The 15,994-nt window shown below is 59.0% G+C and overlaps 1 protein-coding gene across 4 annotated transcripts; it reads right to left on the bottom strand.

The window, feature by feature from the left end:
* Window positions 1-283: 283 nt before the first annotated feature.
* On the bottom strand, window positions 284-9,553 carry CHST1 (carbohydrate sulfotransferase 1). 4 transcript variants are annotated; one of them, XM_037393433.1, is made up of 2 exons: window positions 9,360-9,553; window positions 284-2,196 (listed from the first exon to the last, which is right to left on the bottom strand). In XM_037393433.1, exon 2 carries the CDS (start codon window positions 2,150-2,152, stop codon window positions 893-895), a length of 1,260 nt encoding a protein of 419 aa, XP_037249330.1. In that variant the 5' UTR covers window positions 2,153-2,196; window positions 9,360-9,553; the 3' UTR covers window positions 284-892. The 4 variants fall into 4 exon arrangements, with proteins under 4 accessions (XP_037249330.1, XP_037249331.1, XP_037249329.1 ...); XM_037393434.1 differs by lacking the exon at window positions 9,360-9,553 and adding an exon at window positions 7,849-9,089 and having other exon boundaries at window positions 284-2,341; XM_037393432.1 differs by lacking the exon at window positions 9,360-9,553 and adding an exon at window positions 7,849-9,089.
* Between the last annotated feature and the right edge of the window lie 6,441 nt (window positions 9,554-15,994).

The raw sequence follows: 15,994 nt of genomic DNA, 5'->3' as shown, positions 1-15,994 counted from the left end.
GGTTCTCACTCTGAGCATAACTGCTCGCGTTGTGACATGCTTCAGATGCAGACGTACACGTGCCCAGGGAGGTGGCTGCCCCCCACCCTGCTCCCAGCCCGGGCGCACCACCAGACGTGGCTCTCTGCCTGCTGGTGCATCCACTCCAGTTCAGTCACTGAGGTCTTGCACTTGAAGTTCACCCCCAGGTCAGTTTTATTGCACTTTTATTTACAGAAAACACAGAAATAAAGCTTTTACCAAACCACCCAGTCACTTTTTTTCCCCCTTTTTCTTTTTTTTTTTCTTTTTTTTCTTCTTTTGTGGGGTTTTGGCACAAATATCACAGGTGTTGCCAAACAACCATGTACAAGCAGCTGCCCAGCCGCCCAGCCCAACAACAGGACTTAAAACAGACGGACGTGTCGCACCAAGATTGAAAACGAGGAGGTTGTTCCACGTTCAGCTTTCAGTCTAACCTGCTCATTAGGGGGCAAGGGGAGTTACTCTGGAGGGGATGACACCATTCATAAATTATATTTATATTTACCTCTTACATTGTAAAAGTAAACAGTGCAAAAGTACAGTACCTCAGGTACCCTTCGGTTTGGAAAGCTTGAAGGTTGCTTTATACATTTTGTGTGATTTGTAAACATTGTTAACCCATCCACAGTTCTAGCTCTTGCTGGGAGAGACCCGACTCCTCTTGCGTCCAAAACGTATTGAAGGGGCAGCCATCGCTCCCCTGGACTCCGCTGTTGAGATTCCCACTCGAGGTTTAGTGCAAATTTTGGAGAGAAAAAGACAAGAGAGAGAAAGAGAGAAAGAGGGGGGAAGAAACAAAACAAAAGAAAATAAAATAAGGCAACAGTTAGAAACAGTCCGTATCAAAACCGGCCACCCCAGGGCTGCCTTAGGAGAAGGGCAGGAAGTCTCTCTCCTCGACCAGGCTGATGGAGAGGTTCTTCAGCTCCTCCTCGGAGCCAGCGGTTTTGTAGCCGAGCTGTGCCAGCACCTGCTGGCAGGCGTGCTGGGTGAACGCCACGATCTCATAGGAGAGCCGGAACCGCCACTTCTCCGCCGTCGCCGCCGAGTTGCGCACTGTCCCGTACTTGTGTTTGGAGGAGGACCTGTCTCCTCGGGTGTTGTTCTGTATCCAGCGCTCGACGTTGCTGTCCATGGGGATGCCCAGGAAATCGTAGATTTCCTCGGTCTTTTTCATGGGATTCCTGGCCAGGTCTTCGTACCGCACCAGCATGTACTTGCCCTTGAGCCACGGCGGCCGGTTGAGGCCGGTGGACACCGAGTTCCAGAAGTCCTCGCACACCGTGGTGAGCTGGGTCACATCCAGGTTGTACGGCTTCCTTCCAGTGCCATCCCAGATCCTCCACAGCCGGTAAGTGTCCCGGAAGGTCTCGCTCCGAGACGCCAGGATCCCCCGGGGGTCCCTCACCAGCTGGATGACCTTCAAGTTCAGCCGCGGGTCCTCCACCAGGGCCCGGAGGTCGTTGACCTCGGGCACCCGCACGGTTTTGATGGCCACGTGCCCGTGCTCTCTGCAGGACTCGGTGGCCAGTGTCAGGTTCAAGGTCCCGCACTTCTTCACGCAGTCTCCTTCCTCCAGGTGGAGATCGACGGCTCCCAGGGACTCGCAGACGGGCGGTGAGCACAGGGCCTTGCTGGCTCCCCTGCGGAAGAGGCGGTCGGTGGTGTGGTTGACGGGCTGGGGTTTGATGTAGTTCTCCAAGAAGTAGAGGTCGCAGTCGTACAGGCTCCTCAGCAGGTCTCGGCTGGCCCCCAGCATGACCCGCCGGTCCGTCGTACTCTTGCTCTGGGTCAGCTTTGGGATCAGAGTGTACTGGACATGGTAGAGGGGCTCAAATAAATAGAAGACATCGAAGTGCTGGTTAAACAGCTGCCCGACAAACGAGGAGCCGCTGCGGGTGGTGGCGAGGATGAGGACATGCGTCTTCCTGGAGAGGTTATATGAGAAAGTGGGGCTCTCGTCACACAGCCTGTCGGCCACGTCGGTGTCCTGGCTCAGGCTGCAGTTCACGGGGTTGGGGTTGGGGCAGCTGTGGAAGGACTTGGCAGTAAAGGTCCGGATCGCCGTGTACTGGATCGCAATGGATGCCACGGCTAGTAGGAGGACAGCCTTCCAGGAACATTGCATGGCTGGTCACCTTCATGGAGCTTTTTCACAGGTCGTCTCAGTGTCTGCAACCCAACAGAGAAGTCACGGGTTGAGCAAGGACTGCTAAGGAGGACGCAAGCATCCTGCTGCTGGGGGTACCACCAGATGCCCTCCTGATGCCCGTACGTCAGCCACAACCCCCGTGGACCCGCCAGGCACTGCAGAGCCCTGTTTTGGAAAGGAAGAGCAGGCAGAGGCTGGCAAGCCTGGAGACATGCCTCCATCCAGGCCTTCCGCCCGAGGGTCTGCTTCCTCCCAGGCTGGGAACATACACAAATCTGTGCCCCACAGCTCACCCCGTGCCCTGCAGCCCAGGCAGGGGGATGTTCGAGCTTGGTGGCTGCACTGTCTATGTGCCCCCACCCAGCTGCTGCCAACCCTCCTCCCCAAGTGCCTCGTGAGTCACTTGTCACCCCATCAACCAGTGCCTTTGACACCCAGTGCAGGAGCCACAGCAGGGAAAGGGCAGGGGCTGGTGCTGAGCGCTGCCTGGGGAGGCTCGTCTCCATCCTTTCTGTCCAGCTGGCAGGACAAGGCATGGGCCATCCAGGCCAACGGCCTCCTGCTTGGGAGCGGGGCGATGGCTCTCCTAGAGCTGCAAACCTCTCTGCTTAGAGGTTCACCAGCCAGGCTGGCTCAGCCCGTCAGCCTCTGGGGACAAGCAGCAGCCAGAGTTGTGTCCTTGCTGCCAGCCCGATGTGCCCCCAGCACTGAGCTCATTGTTCTGGCCAGGTCCTACTCGGCTCTGGGATTCAGCCTCCCCTCCTGTCCTGAGCGCCAGAGCAGGGTAAAGCAATGCCACAAAGGAGGAAGCAAGAGAAATGGCATCGTTCCATCCTCTGTTGGCAACAGCGCAGCGTGGGTGGCCTCGGCACCAGGGATGGGTGCAGGGAAGGGCAGGGCTGTAGTGGCACAGGTCAGCTTTAGTGGCGCTGACCCCTGCCTTGCTGCTGCCCGAGGTGGAGCAAGGGGTGGGGGAGCTGAACTGGGATGCTCCAGGACGGCTAGGTGAGGGCATCCCTGCCATGCCTGGGGAGCTGTGGCATTGTGGGAAGGGGATGTGACTGTGGTGGTGCTCCAACATCTCGCCCCGTTCACTAACCGGATTACATTCACAGACTGCCCTGCTGCTCTCCAAAGCACAGGGCTTCGCATCCACACGCTATCACTCCCCAAGGCCAGTGGGGCTGGGGGGCAGGAGACAGCAGTCTCATCTCAGAAACCCTAAAGAAGCTAAAACCCCTGTGCAGCAGAGACACCCCAGTATTAGCAATGGCTTTGAAGCTCCCCTGCACACACTCCCCCTCGCCCGCCCTCCTTCCATGTTGTTCCCCTCCCCACAGTGTGTTACTCTGCAGCCACCTGCAAAGAGGGGACAAACCCAAGTATGTCTGCTTCCCGCTGAGCGGACCCCTTCCCTCCAACAGCATCATCACCCCCATTGCTCCCTCTTCCCCACCCCTCTCACGCTCTCCGCACATCTCCCAGGAGAGCATGGAGCCGGCCCCGAGCTGATGATGCGCACCTGGTCCCTGCTCAGCCCAGCACACGGGCCACGGCATCTGGGGCTGTCAGAGCCGCTGCTCAGCTGAGGTCTCCAAGAGAGGCCAATGGGCCAGCAGCAGATTTCAGCACACGAGGCCCGTTCAAGCCCAGAACACGCTGAAATCTCCGATGGGCTCGGGATGGTGCAATGCTTCTGGTGTGCGTCCCCTGCAGAGCCCATGGCAGCTGGCATGACGTGTCGTCCCCACCTCCTCAACATGCCCCTATCCCCAAAGATGCCCAGCGAGCAATGCCAGGAGGGCTGTTCAGACCTGCAGGCGAGTCAAAATCCTCCTTCCTTTCTCTTTTAATTATTATTTTTATTATTTACCAGTTGCCCCAGCTGCTCAGTACAGGCAGGAGGCTGCAGGAGCTGAGACCTCTCGCTGCGAGCAGTGGCTTAGAGCTGGGCCCCAGCACAGGGGCTCCGGCACAGCTGCTGCAGGTGACCCCTCCGCCAGCCATCACCGTGTCTGCACGCTGAGAGCCGTGCTTTAGACTCATAACGATGCTTTGAGTGAGGGATGCTTTCTCCTGGGCTGCTGCCTGCCAGGGATGTGGCACGTAGCCAGGGGACCAAAGTCCTCGGTCCAGGTGCTTGGCTATTGCTGCTACTGGTTTGGGGTTACCCACCCTGTAGAGGGGAGACCTGGCCCCAGCATCCACATGGGATACTCTATCCCTTGGAGAAAGTGTTTTTTCTGGATCTGCTAAGTCAGGGCAGGACAGGAGGGTCCCTGCTGGCATCTCCTGGCCCAGGGGGCTCCTGTATGCTGCCTAGGTGGGAGCTGCAGTGGGAGCACTTTCCTGCTCTCTAGTGATGGCCAGCCACACTGCATCCTTCACACAGCCTCAGCTCCTACCCCTGGCTGCGCTGCTGATGGATGCTGGAGCAGATGCAACTCGGATTGTCCTGGGATGCAGCAGAAACCCACTGCCGGCTCCCCTGCAAAAGGCAGCCAGAGCCCACGTGCCTCCTTGGTCCCAATTCCTGCTGGATCACTGGCCGTGAGCTTTTCAGGTTCTCCCCCCACCTGAACCCACTCCCCTTTGCAATGCACCGAGCTGCGGAGGGGAGGAACCGGGGCATTTCAAGGCACCTCCGTGGCAGAGCAGGCGTGAGGATACAGCCCAGCTTCAGCCTCGGATGCCCCTCATCACCCTTCACGTTGGCAGTGCCAGGGAGAGGCAGGTTCTGGGAGAAGTCTTCCCTCCCTGATGTCTCATCTGTGGCCTTTAAAGCCAGCTGGAGCCTCCTCTCAGCCCCTGGCCACTCTCCCACCTCCTCCCATCACTGCCTGTCCCCGAGAGGCTGCGGTTCCCACTCAGCCCAGCCCCTGGCTTGGGAGGCAGCGGTGCCTGGCAGCTGAGTGCTCTGGGGCAGCACAAGTGCCTGGCACCTGGGAGCTGCCAGCATGGCTTGGGATGACTTCTACTCACGCTCCACCTTGCTCATCCGTCCAGGCTGGTGTGAAACACCTGACAAGGAGGAGCCGCACATGGCTCCGCAGGGCTCTGAGCAGGCTGGTGGAGCAGCGGCTGCAGCCAGTGCACTGCAGGAGGGTGTCTCCCGCACAAAGGCGCAGCAGGTTTGCCACTTGCTCTCCCATCCCTGCCCTGAGGGACCTTGTTCTTAAATTGGCCCATTCCTCTTCAGGATACCAAAGCAGCACCCGGAGCGAGGGCTATGCAGTGTGGGGCTGTGTCCGAGTCCTGCGTGAGGCATGCGCTGTTTTGCCTCCTCAGCCCTAGCCTGTGGGATGCTGCGACCATGGGAGTTACCCGAAATGCTGCCCTCACAGATGCCTCTCTGCTATGAAGTGCTGCCGGCTGGAATGTCCCTCTGCTCTGCCTACAGCTCGGCTCCACCGAAGACAATGAGCAGATGCAGCCCCAAGGCAGGAGCTGGGTCGGGCAGGTTGCTCCAGACAGCTGGGGCTCGGAGATGGACACTTGGGGTAGGGGCAAGTCACGTGTACTTTCCAGCCCCCCAGCACTGCTGGTGCTGCGAGGGGCCTGCGAGAAGGCACGTGGGCTCTTTTTGCACTGGGCTGGGGTCACTGCTGCCCCATCCCTGACCCTAAACCCCTCCGGTCACAGCACGCCAGACTGCGCTGCACTGCCTTGCCTGCATCCCTGTCGGCTGCCTGCAGCTGCACCGGGACCAGGCTGTCCCCGAGGGATGCTGAGCCTTTGCTCTCCCCCACCCTGCTTCCTGCAGCCTTGAGCCCAGAGGAAGGGAGAGGGTGGGCGAAGGCAGTGCAGCCTCCCCCACCCCACAAACAGCGGTGGGTCCATAATCACCTGCCTTCTTCCTCTTCCTCCGCCACTTCCCCTGCCTCTCAGCAGCGCTCCAGGGAGGATGAGCAGGCAAGAAGCCAGCAAGACAGCCCAGGAGCGCTGGGAGATCGGAGGAGATGAATTAAGCCAAATGGCATCTGTGAGTCACCAGCACAGGGAGCAGGGAGCGCGGCCGCCAGCCACAGCACAGCGGAGGCCCAGGAGGAGATGCCGAGTGGTGGGCTCCCATTTCGGGGATGGTCTTCCCAGGTCGGAGGGGAATGACCTGCTTGTTGAGCTGCCGTGCCGGAGGCTGCGCTGGCAGCTGAACTCAGGTGCTGCCAGGCAGGCGGGACTCAGCAGGGCGGCTGCAGGGCTCAGTGCCACTCGCACATCTTCCCTCCACAAGCAGGCGGGTGTTACACCTGAGCAGCGTGTAGGGAGCACTGTGGCACCCTCCTACTCGGGGCAGGGGGGCCCACGGCATCCGCAGGCTGCCCTGCCTCTCACCGCAAGTCTTCCTCGCAGGTTCCCTTCCCAGAGGCAGCCGTGTTTGGGCAACTGGGGGGTGCCGGCAGCTTTAGGCAGGAGACCTCACAGTAACCGACACTGACAGTGCTGTTTCCAAGGCTCTCACAGGGCACTCGAAACACCCTGCTCCTCTCACTGCCTCCAGCCTGTCCCTCTCCCTCGACAGCTCCCCAGAAGTTGTACCCTCGGCCCGGCTGGGCTCATCCTGGGCTCCCTTGCCGCTGCCAGGGAAATCCCTCTGCACTTCCCCAGGACAGGGAGGAAGGGAAAAGGAGTGGAAGAAGGTGCAAGGGTCCGTGCAACGCAGGTGCCGGCTCCAGCCCTGGCACAAGCAGCGGCAGCAGGGCGATGTGCTGGAGCAGCGCCTGTGCCCCTCGAGCCCTTCCCTGGTGCCGGCACCCTCTCCCCCCCGAGCCAGCACCCTCTCCCCCCCAGAGCCCACTCCCGCCAGCCAGGCTGTTTCCATGGAAACGGCAGAGTGACTCAGGACTTTGGGACCAGCTGGAAAACACAACTGCGAGCAGCGAACATCCGAGAGGTGCTGAGGGTCTCGGTGCCAGCAGAACGGGTGGCTGGGCACGGGGAGCAGGCAGAGCTGCCTGCCGCGCCAGTGCCGGCACGGAGGGGCACAGGGGCACAGCCCACGCCACGTGAAGCCCACGCGGGGAGTTGTGAGGCAAAACCCCTCTCCTGACACAAGAAGGCATGGCTGCAGCATGCTCGCCCAAAACGCGCCCCATCGCAGACAGCCCTTCATCCCTGCCAGGAGGGAGACCCACACGTGTGTAGTCGCCCACAGAGTTCCCAGCATCAATTCCAGCGGCTGCACACCCATGCACCCCCATCCCCTGCCCGGCAAGCAGCACCCCTGGGTGCCTTGTCCAAGGCAGAGCAGTTGCTGGAGGGCTGGTCAGGGAGGGAGGAACTGCAGCCAGCGCCCTGCCGTGCCTCGCTGCCCAGCCAGCCGGGCTCCCGCGTCCCCCACTCCCCCCAGCTTGCCGCAGGGCTGCAAAACAACTCTCGGCCAGGGACCTGCTGGCACGGGCCCTGCTGCTTCCCCGTGTCCTCCCGCGGAGCAAAGAGTTCATCTCTTAAAACAGCGTGACGGGAAAACGGGCTGCTGATGGTGTTTAACCATGAGCATCCCACTCAGTTGCAGTGGCTTAGTCATGCTGTGGCTCTGCAAAGCCAGGCACACACAGCCTGTGGCCCACCCATCCTGGGTGCAGGCACGCTGCACCCCCGCTCCCCAGGGGAAAGGGAGATGCTGAGTAAAGCAGCGCGGAGCAGCCCCCCTTTCCCCGCACCGCAGGCGCTACCTGATTTTGGGTACCGCAACAGATGCAGGAGCAGGGCTGGTCTCCATCCTCACACCTCTCCCCCAGTAAGGCCCCCCAGCGTGAGATCCTGATGGGGTGGGAGCGAGCCTTCAGCCTTGCCTCCTCTCCAGCCGTGCAGCACTAGAGCTTCCCTGCGGTCACAGCTTCAAGCCAGCCAGGGACTCGCCGGGGACCCGCCGCCTTCCCTGGGCGAGCACCGCCCCATATGCCACCGAGTGGAGGTGCCTTGTGCCCCCAGACCTGCTCCGCTCGCATGTGCATCGCCTCCCGGGGCACTTTTCTAACAAGACACAGGACTCCAGTGCTCAAAGCCACTCCTGGCATGCTCCCTGCTCCCCTCTCTTTGCCCATCCCCTCTCCATTTCAGAGGGACCAAGAGAGCCTTTGCCACCAGATTACCGCCCGCTTTGACCAGCGCTTAAATCATCACAGAGTTTTCTATGGGGATCTGCGTTTTTTTCCTACTGGCAGTCAGCATACACATTTTGAGTTAATTAATTGCTATCAAGTAATGCCAACCCCAGCCAGTCCCAGAGTTTGCTTATCGCAACATCCACCTGTGCCTGTTTATCCCTCATCTGCTGAACTGCATCTGCCTCCTCCCAAGGATGCAAACACCCGGCTAAACCTGGTACAATATTTTTTTGTGCTCTCCCCCTTCCCCTGAGCCACCCAGCAGCCTGTTTGCGCACTGGCTCGCTCCCTCCTGGAGCGCTCCCCTGGCAGGAGCTGGAAGGCTCTGTTGGGATGAAGGCGCTCATTCACCACCTCCCAACACTCCCTTTGCCGGCCAAGGGCTGCGGCAAGAGCCCCAACCTTGAGGCGTGTGGCTTTGCTGGAGGGCTGCTTGTGCCAGGGGTGCCCTAGCCCCACTCGCCAGCCTGCCTCCTCACAGCAGCGTTATCGGAGCCCTTCAGGGGCTGGGACCTTTATCGGAGCCCTTCTGAGGCTGGGACCTTTATCGGAGCCCTTCTGAGGCTGGGACCTTTATCGGAGCCCTTCAGAGGCTGGGACCTTTATCGGAGCCCTTCAGAGGCTGGGACCTTTATCGGAGCCCTTCTGAGGCTGGGACCTTAATCGGAGCCCTTCTGGGGCTGGCACCTTTATCGGAGCCCTTCTGGGGCTGGCAGCGATCTCTAGGGCATCTGCCCGCGCCGCACCGCATCCCCACCGCCGGGGACCCGCTTCTTCCAGGCGGCAGCTCCTCGCCCAACAACAGCCCAAGTTGCCCCGCAGTTCGCCCCCCCCTCCCCCGCAGCTCGCCCCTCCCCGGCTCGGGGGGCCAGGCCTGCAGTCGAGCCCCGGGGGCAGCCGCGGGCGCTGGCAGCCCGGGACACGGGGGTCCCGCGGGGACACGGGGGTGCCGCGCTGGGGACCAGCCGGGCAAAGCCTCGTCCCGCCGCTGCGGGTGATGTCCCGCCGCCCTGGAAAGTTGGTGGCGCGGAAAGGGTTAAGGGAGACCCCCACCCCCCCGCCCCCGAGCCCCTTACCTGGCGGAGCGCGGCGGCGGGGTCCCCCCCGCATCCCCGGCGGGCCCCTCCGCGGCTCCTGGGGGCGGGGGGCGCCGAGCCCGGCTGGGGGGGAGCTGCTGGCGGTGCGGCTCAGCGGGCCTCGCCGCGGGGGCTCATCGCTGCCGGCGGCCGCGCACAGCCCTGCCTGCCCTGCCCGCGCTGCCCGCCCTGCCTGCCCTGCCTGCCCTGCCCGCGCGGGCAGCGCGGGGCCGCCTCTCCACGCCCCTCCGCGCCGCGCCGGCAGCCGGGAGGGCGGGCAGGGGAGGGGGCGGCCCGGGGAGGGGGCGGCCCCGCTCTCCTCTCCCTCCCTCCCTCCCTCCCTCCTCCCCACGCCGGACCGCCCGGCAGCGCCCAGGCAGCGCCTCCGCCCCGCGCTGCCCCCGCCCCGCCGGGCTCCCCGCCTCTGCCCCCCCCAGCCCCCCGCCGTGGGGGTCCCCACGGGAGACGTGTCCTGGGGCACGGGGGGGCGGCTGGGGAGCGGGTATCGCCACCCCGCAGGGCGGGGCTGGGTGCGGGGCTGTGGGTGCATCCCACCCACCCCACGCCCCGGGCTGGGGTGCAAGCAGCCCCCCGGCTGGGGTGCAAGCAGCCCCCCCAGCCGGGCCCCCACCGGGCTTGGTAGGGGTGTCAGTGCGCAGTCACTCATTTTTCCGGTGGTCTTTGCTCATTAATAATGATAATTATAACGATAATGATAATAATAATAATAATAATAATAATGATGCTGTTATGGTGGGGACTGGTTCCGCTGCCCCAGGGACCCCCCTGCGCTGCCACGGCCGGGGCCCAGACCCACCCTGGCGGTGCGGGAATCGGGCTGGGAAGGCAGGGTGGGCAGAGCAATGGGAACACGGGGCCACAGGGACCGTTGAGGTGGCTGCAGTGGGATGGTCACATTCCTCCCAGCTTCTGCTTCTGTCTGACCCCTCCAAACGGGCCAGACATTTACTTTTGGCAACTTTGAATGGTTTTTGTCCAGCATTTGCCAGCTCAGCTGCATTTTTAGCACTTCAACTGCACGTTCACTGAAATGGCAGCTCATGAGTCCAGCGACGCTACCACGGATATTCGGGTTTTTATATCCCTGTTTTACTGTCAGCATGCTTGGTGCTGCCGGGGCGGTGCAAGAATCACAGTGGGTTTCTTACACTCACAGCAGCAGCAGCCGGCCCCCAGGAGCCCCCGCGCCCCCCGGCAGCTGCCTCCCAGCTCAGGGATTGCCACGTCTCGCCTCCGACTCCAGCACTTGCCCAGTGGCACCACAGGGATGCGGTACCAGCATCTCCAGCAGCAGCTCAGAGCAACTTCACTCAGCGGCGAGTGGGCTACGAAAAACAGCGGAGCCCGGGTCCCTGCGCCGTAACTGTGTCGAGAGAAAACCAAATCCCTGGGAACGCTGGCCTCGCCTCCGCTCTCAGCGGCCTGCCAGGCTGCGACAGCCGTTTCAGGGCTATGAGGTTGCTTGTACATCTCAGGAAGCACAACAGCAGATCATCGCGTTTGGTGTTTAGCATTTTGGACCTGCATTTGCTGTTTGAGGAGGACCCAGATATTGCACGTCCAAAAATACCGGTATTTCTCAAGTCTTTTACGATACCCTGACAGCCCTAGCCCCTTTAATCTAATTTTAGAAAACTTTGTAAGGATTTTATATTTATAAACTGTTGGTGCTTAAATATTATTTCCCTCACCATAGCAACAGCTCCCCATCACAGCATTCGTTATACGGTGCCATTGCATTGGTGTATCTCTGTTTTGAGTGAGAAAGCCCTGAAGCTGCTCGCTCTCGTGCTGGTTTTCCTACGCCTTCCAAAGGACGGGGACCAAGGCTCCTGCCAGCCCTGACTCTCTTCCTGGGGCTGGGGAAGAGCCGCACCGCTGCCTGCTGCTGGAAACACGCTGGTGGCCATGAGGTGATGCGGGTGGTCCTGGTGTCCTCAGGTGATGCTCCTGCTCAGGCCACCCCTTTCCACAGACAGGAGCTGCTGATTCACCCACCGGGGTGTCACCAACCTGGTACCTACAGACCCGTAGGTAGCACCTCCACACCAGCCCTGAGTGCCACCCACACACGGCATGCAGGCCCTCGCCAGCTCATCCTCAGATGCTTGCACTTACTCGGCACCTCTGGTGAGCGCCAGGGAGGAGCACGGAGCGGGTGTCCAGCTGGCCTGCAGCCACAGCTGTGCTCCACTCTCACTGGTGGCCAAGGCGCTGGAAGTGCAGGAATGGCAGGATTTCAAGGAGTTTGGCCGACCGGGGCATAAACTGGGCCAGGGACCAGTTCCAGGAGGAAATCAAGAGGCTCACAGTAAGAATACGAGACCAGACGGGCACCTGCGTGCTCCCCAGTCTGTCCAAAGAGTAAGGATTTGCTCCTTTCTTATACATCAGCCCAGAAACAGTCTGGGTGCTGAGACACCTGCTGAGATCCAGGGTGCCCCACAACTCAGAGCAAGCCCGGAGCGACTTGGCCACGTGTCTCCAGGTGCTGGGGACTGTCCCCCTGCCTGCGGGGCTGGTGCAGGTACCTGGAGAACTTCCGAACACCAGTGATGCGCTGTGCATCTGCGGACACCCGGGCTTCAAACGGTGCTGGTGAACCCGGAGCAACCAAGGTAACGTGGCTGTAGAGGCTGCCTCATACAAAGGAAAGAAATGTAAGAGGTCAATGCCAAAAAATGAGGAATGCAAGAGGGGCTGAAGGACAGACGGAGGCTTCTGATGTTTTTGGCTGGGCATGATCACATTTTCTGATGTTCCCCGATATTTTAATCATTAATCTAGAGAGATGCAGTTGGTTTGAAAGTTTACATATTATAGCTCCGTATCTCTGACCGGTGAGTACTAAAATATTAACTAGGCTCCATAGGGTGTGCTTGCGGTCAGTTTGCCTTTCAGAGGGAAGGACTGCTGTGGCTGTACCTCACCCTCACCAAGAAAATTTGCTTCTGTTGAAAAGGCATCGCCTTCCTCCTGCACGGCTCTAGGCAGGAGGGCAGAGAGGCTGTGGGTGGCTTGGAGAGTCAAAAAAGCTCACCTTCTACAATTTTTACCTGAGCCCAAATGCAGTTTGAAAGCATCCAATTTCCTTGCTCGCCGGCAACAGATTTCTGCGAAGGCTTTGTATTTTCTCCTTTTGAGTTACGGTTCGAAAAATCTACCTTAACAACATAATCTGTTTGGGAATATATGTAATAAAATACCAATGTGGCTGTTAAGGTGATGTGAAGGTTACTGTTCTAATCACTCAAAACGCAGTCAGGAGCAAAGTTATGATCCTCGCAGTAATCTGGCCGCGTTACTTCCCCCGTACATCTTGCAAAACATCGTTAACATAAAGAGCGATATATTAAGGCACATAAATTTAAAGGCAGACTAATAGAAAATACTATTTGTGTGCTTAAGCATGGCATTTTGAGAGCCTGTGCCAGACTGTACCGTGGCGTTTGTACGCCCACCTGTGTGCTAGGGTTGCTCTGCCGGACTCCCCAGGCTGCAGTGCCAGCGTACTGCTCCGGCTGGCGCGGGCAGCACTGGAGGTCCCCTCCCCGCCTGGCCAAGGCTCTCCCTGCTGCAAGGAAGCGCCACGATGGTAAAAACTTTGCGGCTGCCCCTTGGGCCAAGTATGCGCAGAGGATCGAGAGGTATGTCGCGGAGAAAGAGCTGCTGTTGGCTCGCTGGCAGCTGCTCGGCGACGGCGTGGGCATGCAGCAGGGTGGGAGCAGCGGGAGGGCTGTGCCTAGTGGGGGCTGCTGCCCCCTTTCCCTGCCCCGTGGCTCCCTTCGCAGGCTTGTGGGGGGCAAAGCTCCCCAACACGAGTTTCTAAACCCTGCCGGAGCCCGGTGCTGTGTGGGGCTGGTGGGGTTACCGAAATCATTCCTGAGCACCAACTAAAATTTCTCACAGTGATTTTATTATTATTTTTTTGATACTGTGATCTTCAGGGACCGAGTCTGGAGTGTTTTGGGAACATTTGACTTTCAGAAAATGTCCTTTCTTATTGGCTTGCACGTAGAAGCTTTAACAAAAGACTTTAGACTTGACGTCCTTCTGCAGTTCAGAAGCGGTGATAAAGAGCTCATGCTATAATCCCTTCTCTTGAGGAGCTTATACACTCCGTGTGTGCAGGGCTGGTAACGTAGCCAAGGATGTGTTTATTTACCCCAGCCTCTCACTCCCCCTTCCTTTTTGCTTTTTCCTCCAAAGAGCCACGACAAGTCGATACAATGCATAACGTAAAGGAAATGAATGAGGACCAAAGCAACCCTCTCGGTGTCACGTTCTGACTTTAATATACTTACAGCATCTTGACCACAGATCAGTTTTAAATTGCTGGGGGAAGGGAAGGGAGATTCTCCTCCTCTGTGCAAAACCAAACATGACCAACTATCCATTGGTAAAAGCCCACATTTTAAGGGCCAAATATTTGCTGCCTCTGGGTACCCAGGAATTCCCGTCCTGGAGTCCCCAGCGGGGCGCAGGCACACCTCCGCCTCGGCAGAGATGCCGTCACTGCCGCAGGTGAGCTGCTCCAGAGCACCATGTGCCTGACGGTGGAACATGCCCCTCATTTCTAGTCAGAGGGCATCGAGTTTTGGCTTCCAGCCACAGGATTGCATTATGCCTTTGCCTATTAGATTAAAGAGCTATCTACTATCTGAACTGTTTCTCCTGTGTAGGTATTAATAGATCATGATCAAGGCACCTCTTAACCTTCTCTCTGAGAAGTTAAATAGACTAAACTTCTTTATCTCTCATGACAAAGCAGGGGTTTCTGGGCTTTTCAGCATTCTTGCCGGACTCTCCAGCCTACCCGATGTCTGTTTGGAAACACGGACCCCACCAGCACAGAGAGCATCCCAGCACGGACCGGGAGAGCAGCAGTGCTTACCCATCCCAGCTAAGGATCCTGCCGTGGCTCAGCACACCTGAGCCTGCTGCGAGCCCACACCACCGGGACCCTGGGCTGATAGCCCGCTCAGCTGCCTCACTCCCGAGAAACTTCCCAGGAAAAGGTCAAACCTGATGAGCTCCGGGGTTCTGCGTTACTCCCAGCACAGAAAATCATGTAAAGAGGTCACAGTGCTGTTCTCCCCCAGCCTCGTGGATCGGCCCCCAGCCACGGGCATCCCTCCCCGGCCTGTTTCCCCCTCCCTCGAGGTAAGGGCAAAGGGAAAACGTGCTGGAGAGCCAAAGCCAGTATCAAAAGCCGTATTGGACTTTCACATGTCGTTGGGTTTTTTGTTCTCTTCTCTAAAAACGTACGTCAGGCCTCATGGTGTTAAATGCCCCATGAATTGCACAGTAGTCAAGTCAACACTTCCACATGGCCTTTATCTTCCATAGTCCCATTTTCTTGGGAGTTCAAAGCACAGCAGGAACTTTAACGCTGATTCTGGTACTTTTAATAAAAATCATTCACATATTGTGAATTGTGGAAGTGATTTTTTTATACACAATCTCTAAGCAAGTTGGTTTTACCCCTCCATGCTCCCCTACGTACAAACACCAAGATGTGTGTCCCCAAGGGATGTTCAGGATCCTGGGGACCTGGAGGACAGGGGATGCTGGCCACTGGGTCCTCCCTGTGGTTCCTGCTTTCCTCTTGCTGGGCGATGATGAGCTAGTTTCTTGGGCTGATCTTGCCTGTCTGTTCAGAGTTATCTTTTGCAACGATGCTCCTGCTGGGCTAACAGAAAACAGCAGCACTCTGGTGTCTTCTAGTAAGACAGCATCCGTGCTAGCACTTATCAGACCTGGGCTTGGTGATGCCCAGCTTGCCTAGCTGGAAGCACATCCCTGGTTATGAATACAGTCCTTTTTGCGCTTGTTCTGCTATTCCCCCGGTGTGTACACTAATGAGCTTGCATTTATGGAGCATTCCTACCAGTCTTAATATTTCTGTTAAAAGGCTCTGCAAGGGCTAGGAGGGGAACCGCCTGCCACCTGCTAGCGAGGTGCCAGGTGTCCTGAGTGTAGGGGAACTGGGACCCCCCCCTTGCTAACTGTCCCCGGCTGGGCTGCTGGACACAGTGGAGTGGGCTCTGCTGGGCCTTCCAGCAGGTCTGTCCCAGTGCCCTGGGGGTTTGGGACAGATTAGTTTCCCATTTTGGAAAAAGAAGGATGCAAGGTGTTAAAGTTTGGGTGGTTTGTTGTTATTATTTGCATTGCTTTGGGGCCGTGGGGTTTTTTTTTCAGGTTGCTCTGAGGTTGGTGTGGCCATGGCCATCACGTCCGGTAGGGATCCCTGCTGAGCAGAGGAACCGTGGGAGGAACTGGCAGGTCCCCAGGGAAGACGGGGAGGCTGCTGGATCCTGTTTGCTGTGCTTGAGACTAGAGAAAAGCCTGGCGGGGGGGCTGCGGTTCTGCCCTGAGACAGTTGTGCCCCCCAACTCGGGGCATCGCAGGTGGTGAGGGGCACAGCTGCCAAGGGGGCACGAGGGAGCGGGGGTCTTGCGTGGGAAGGGGCTGCCTGCCTTGCCATGCAGTGGCAAAAGGCAATGGAACCCGCTGTGTCGGCAGCCCTGACCCAAAGAGGCAAGAGTGTTGTGGAGGGCGCTGGCAGCGGTGCCCCTAGCACCCTGGAGCCATGCCTCTGCTGGAGAGCCAGG

This window comes from Falco rusticolus, chromosome 7 (assembly GCF_015220075.1).
Source record: "Falco rusticolus isolate bFalRus1 chromosome 7, bFalRus1.pri, whole genome shotgun sequence".
NCBI lineage: Eukaryota > Metazoa > Chordata > Aves > Falconiformes > Falconidae > Falco > Falco rusticolus.
Note: the sequence above shows the minus strand (reverse complement) of the source record. Positions and strands in the feature narration are given on the sequence as shown.

Bases quoted from the DNA above. Each gene is read 5' to 3' on its own strand.
- CHST1 (XM_037393433.1), bottom strand. From the start codon at position 2,152: ATGCAATGTTCCTGGAAGGCTGTCCTCCTACTAGCCGTGGCATCCATT.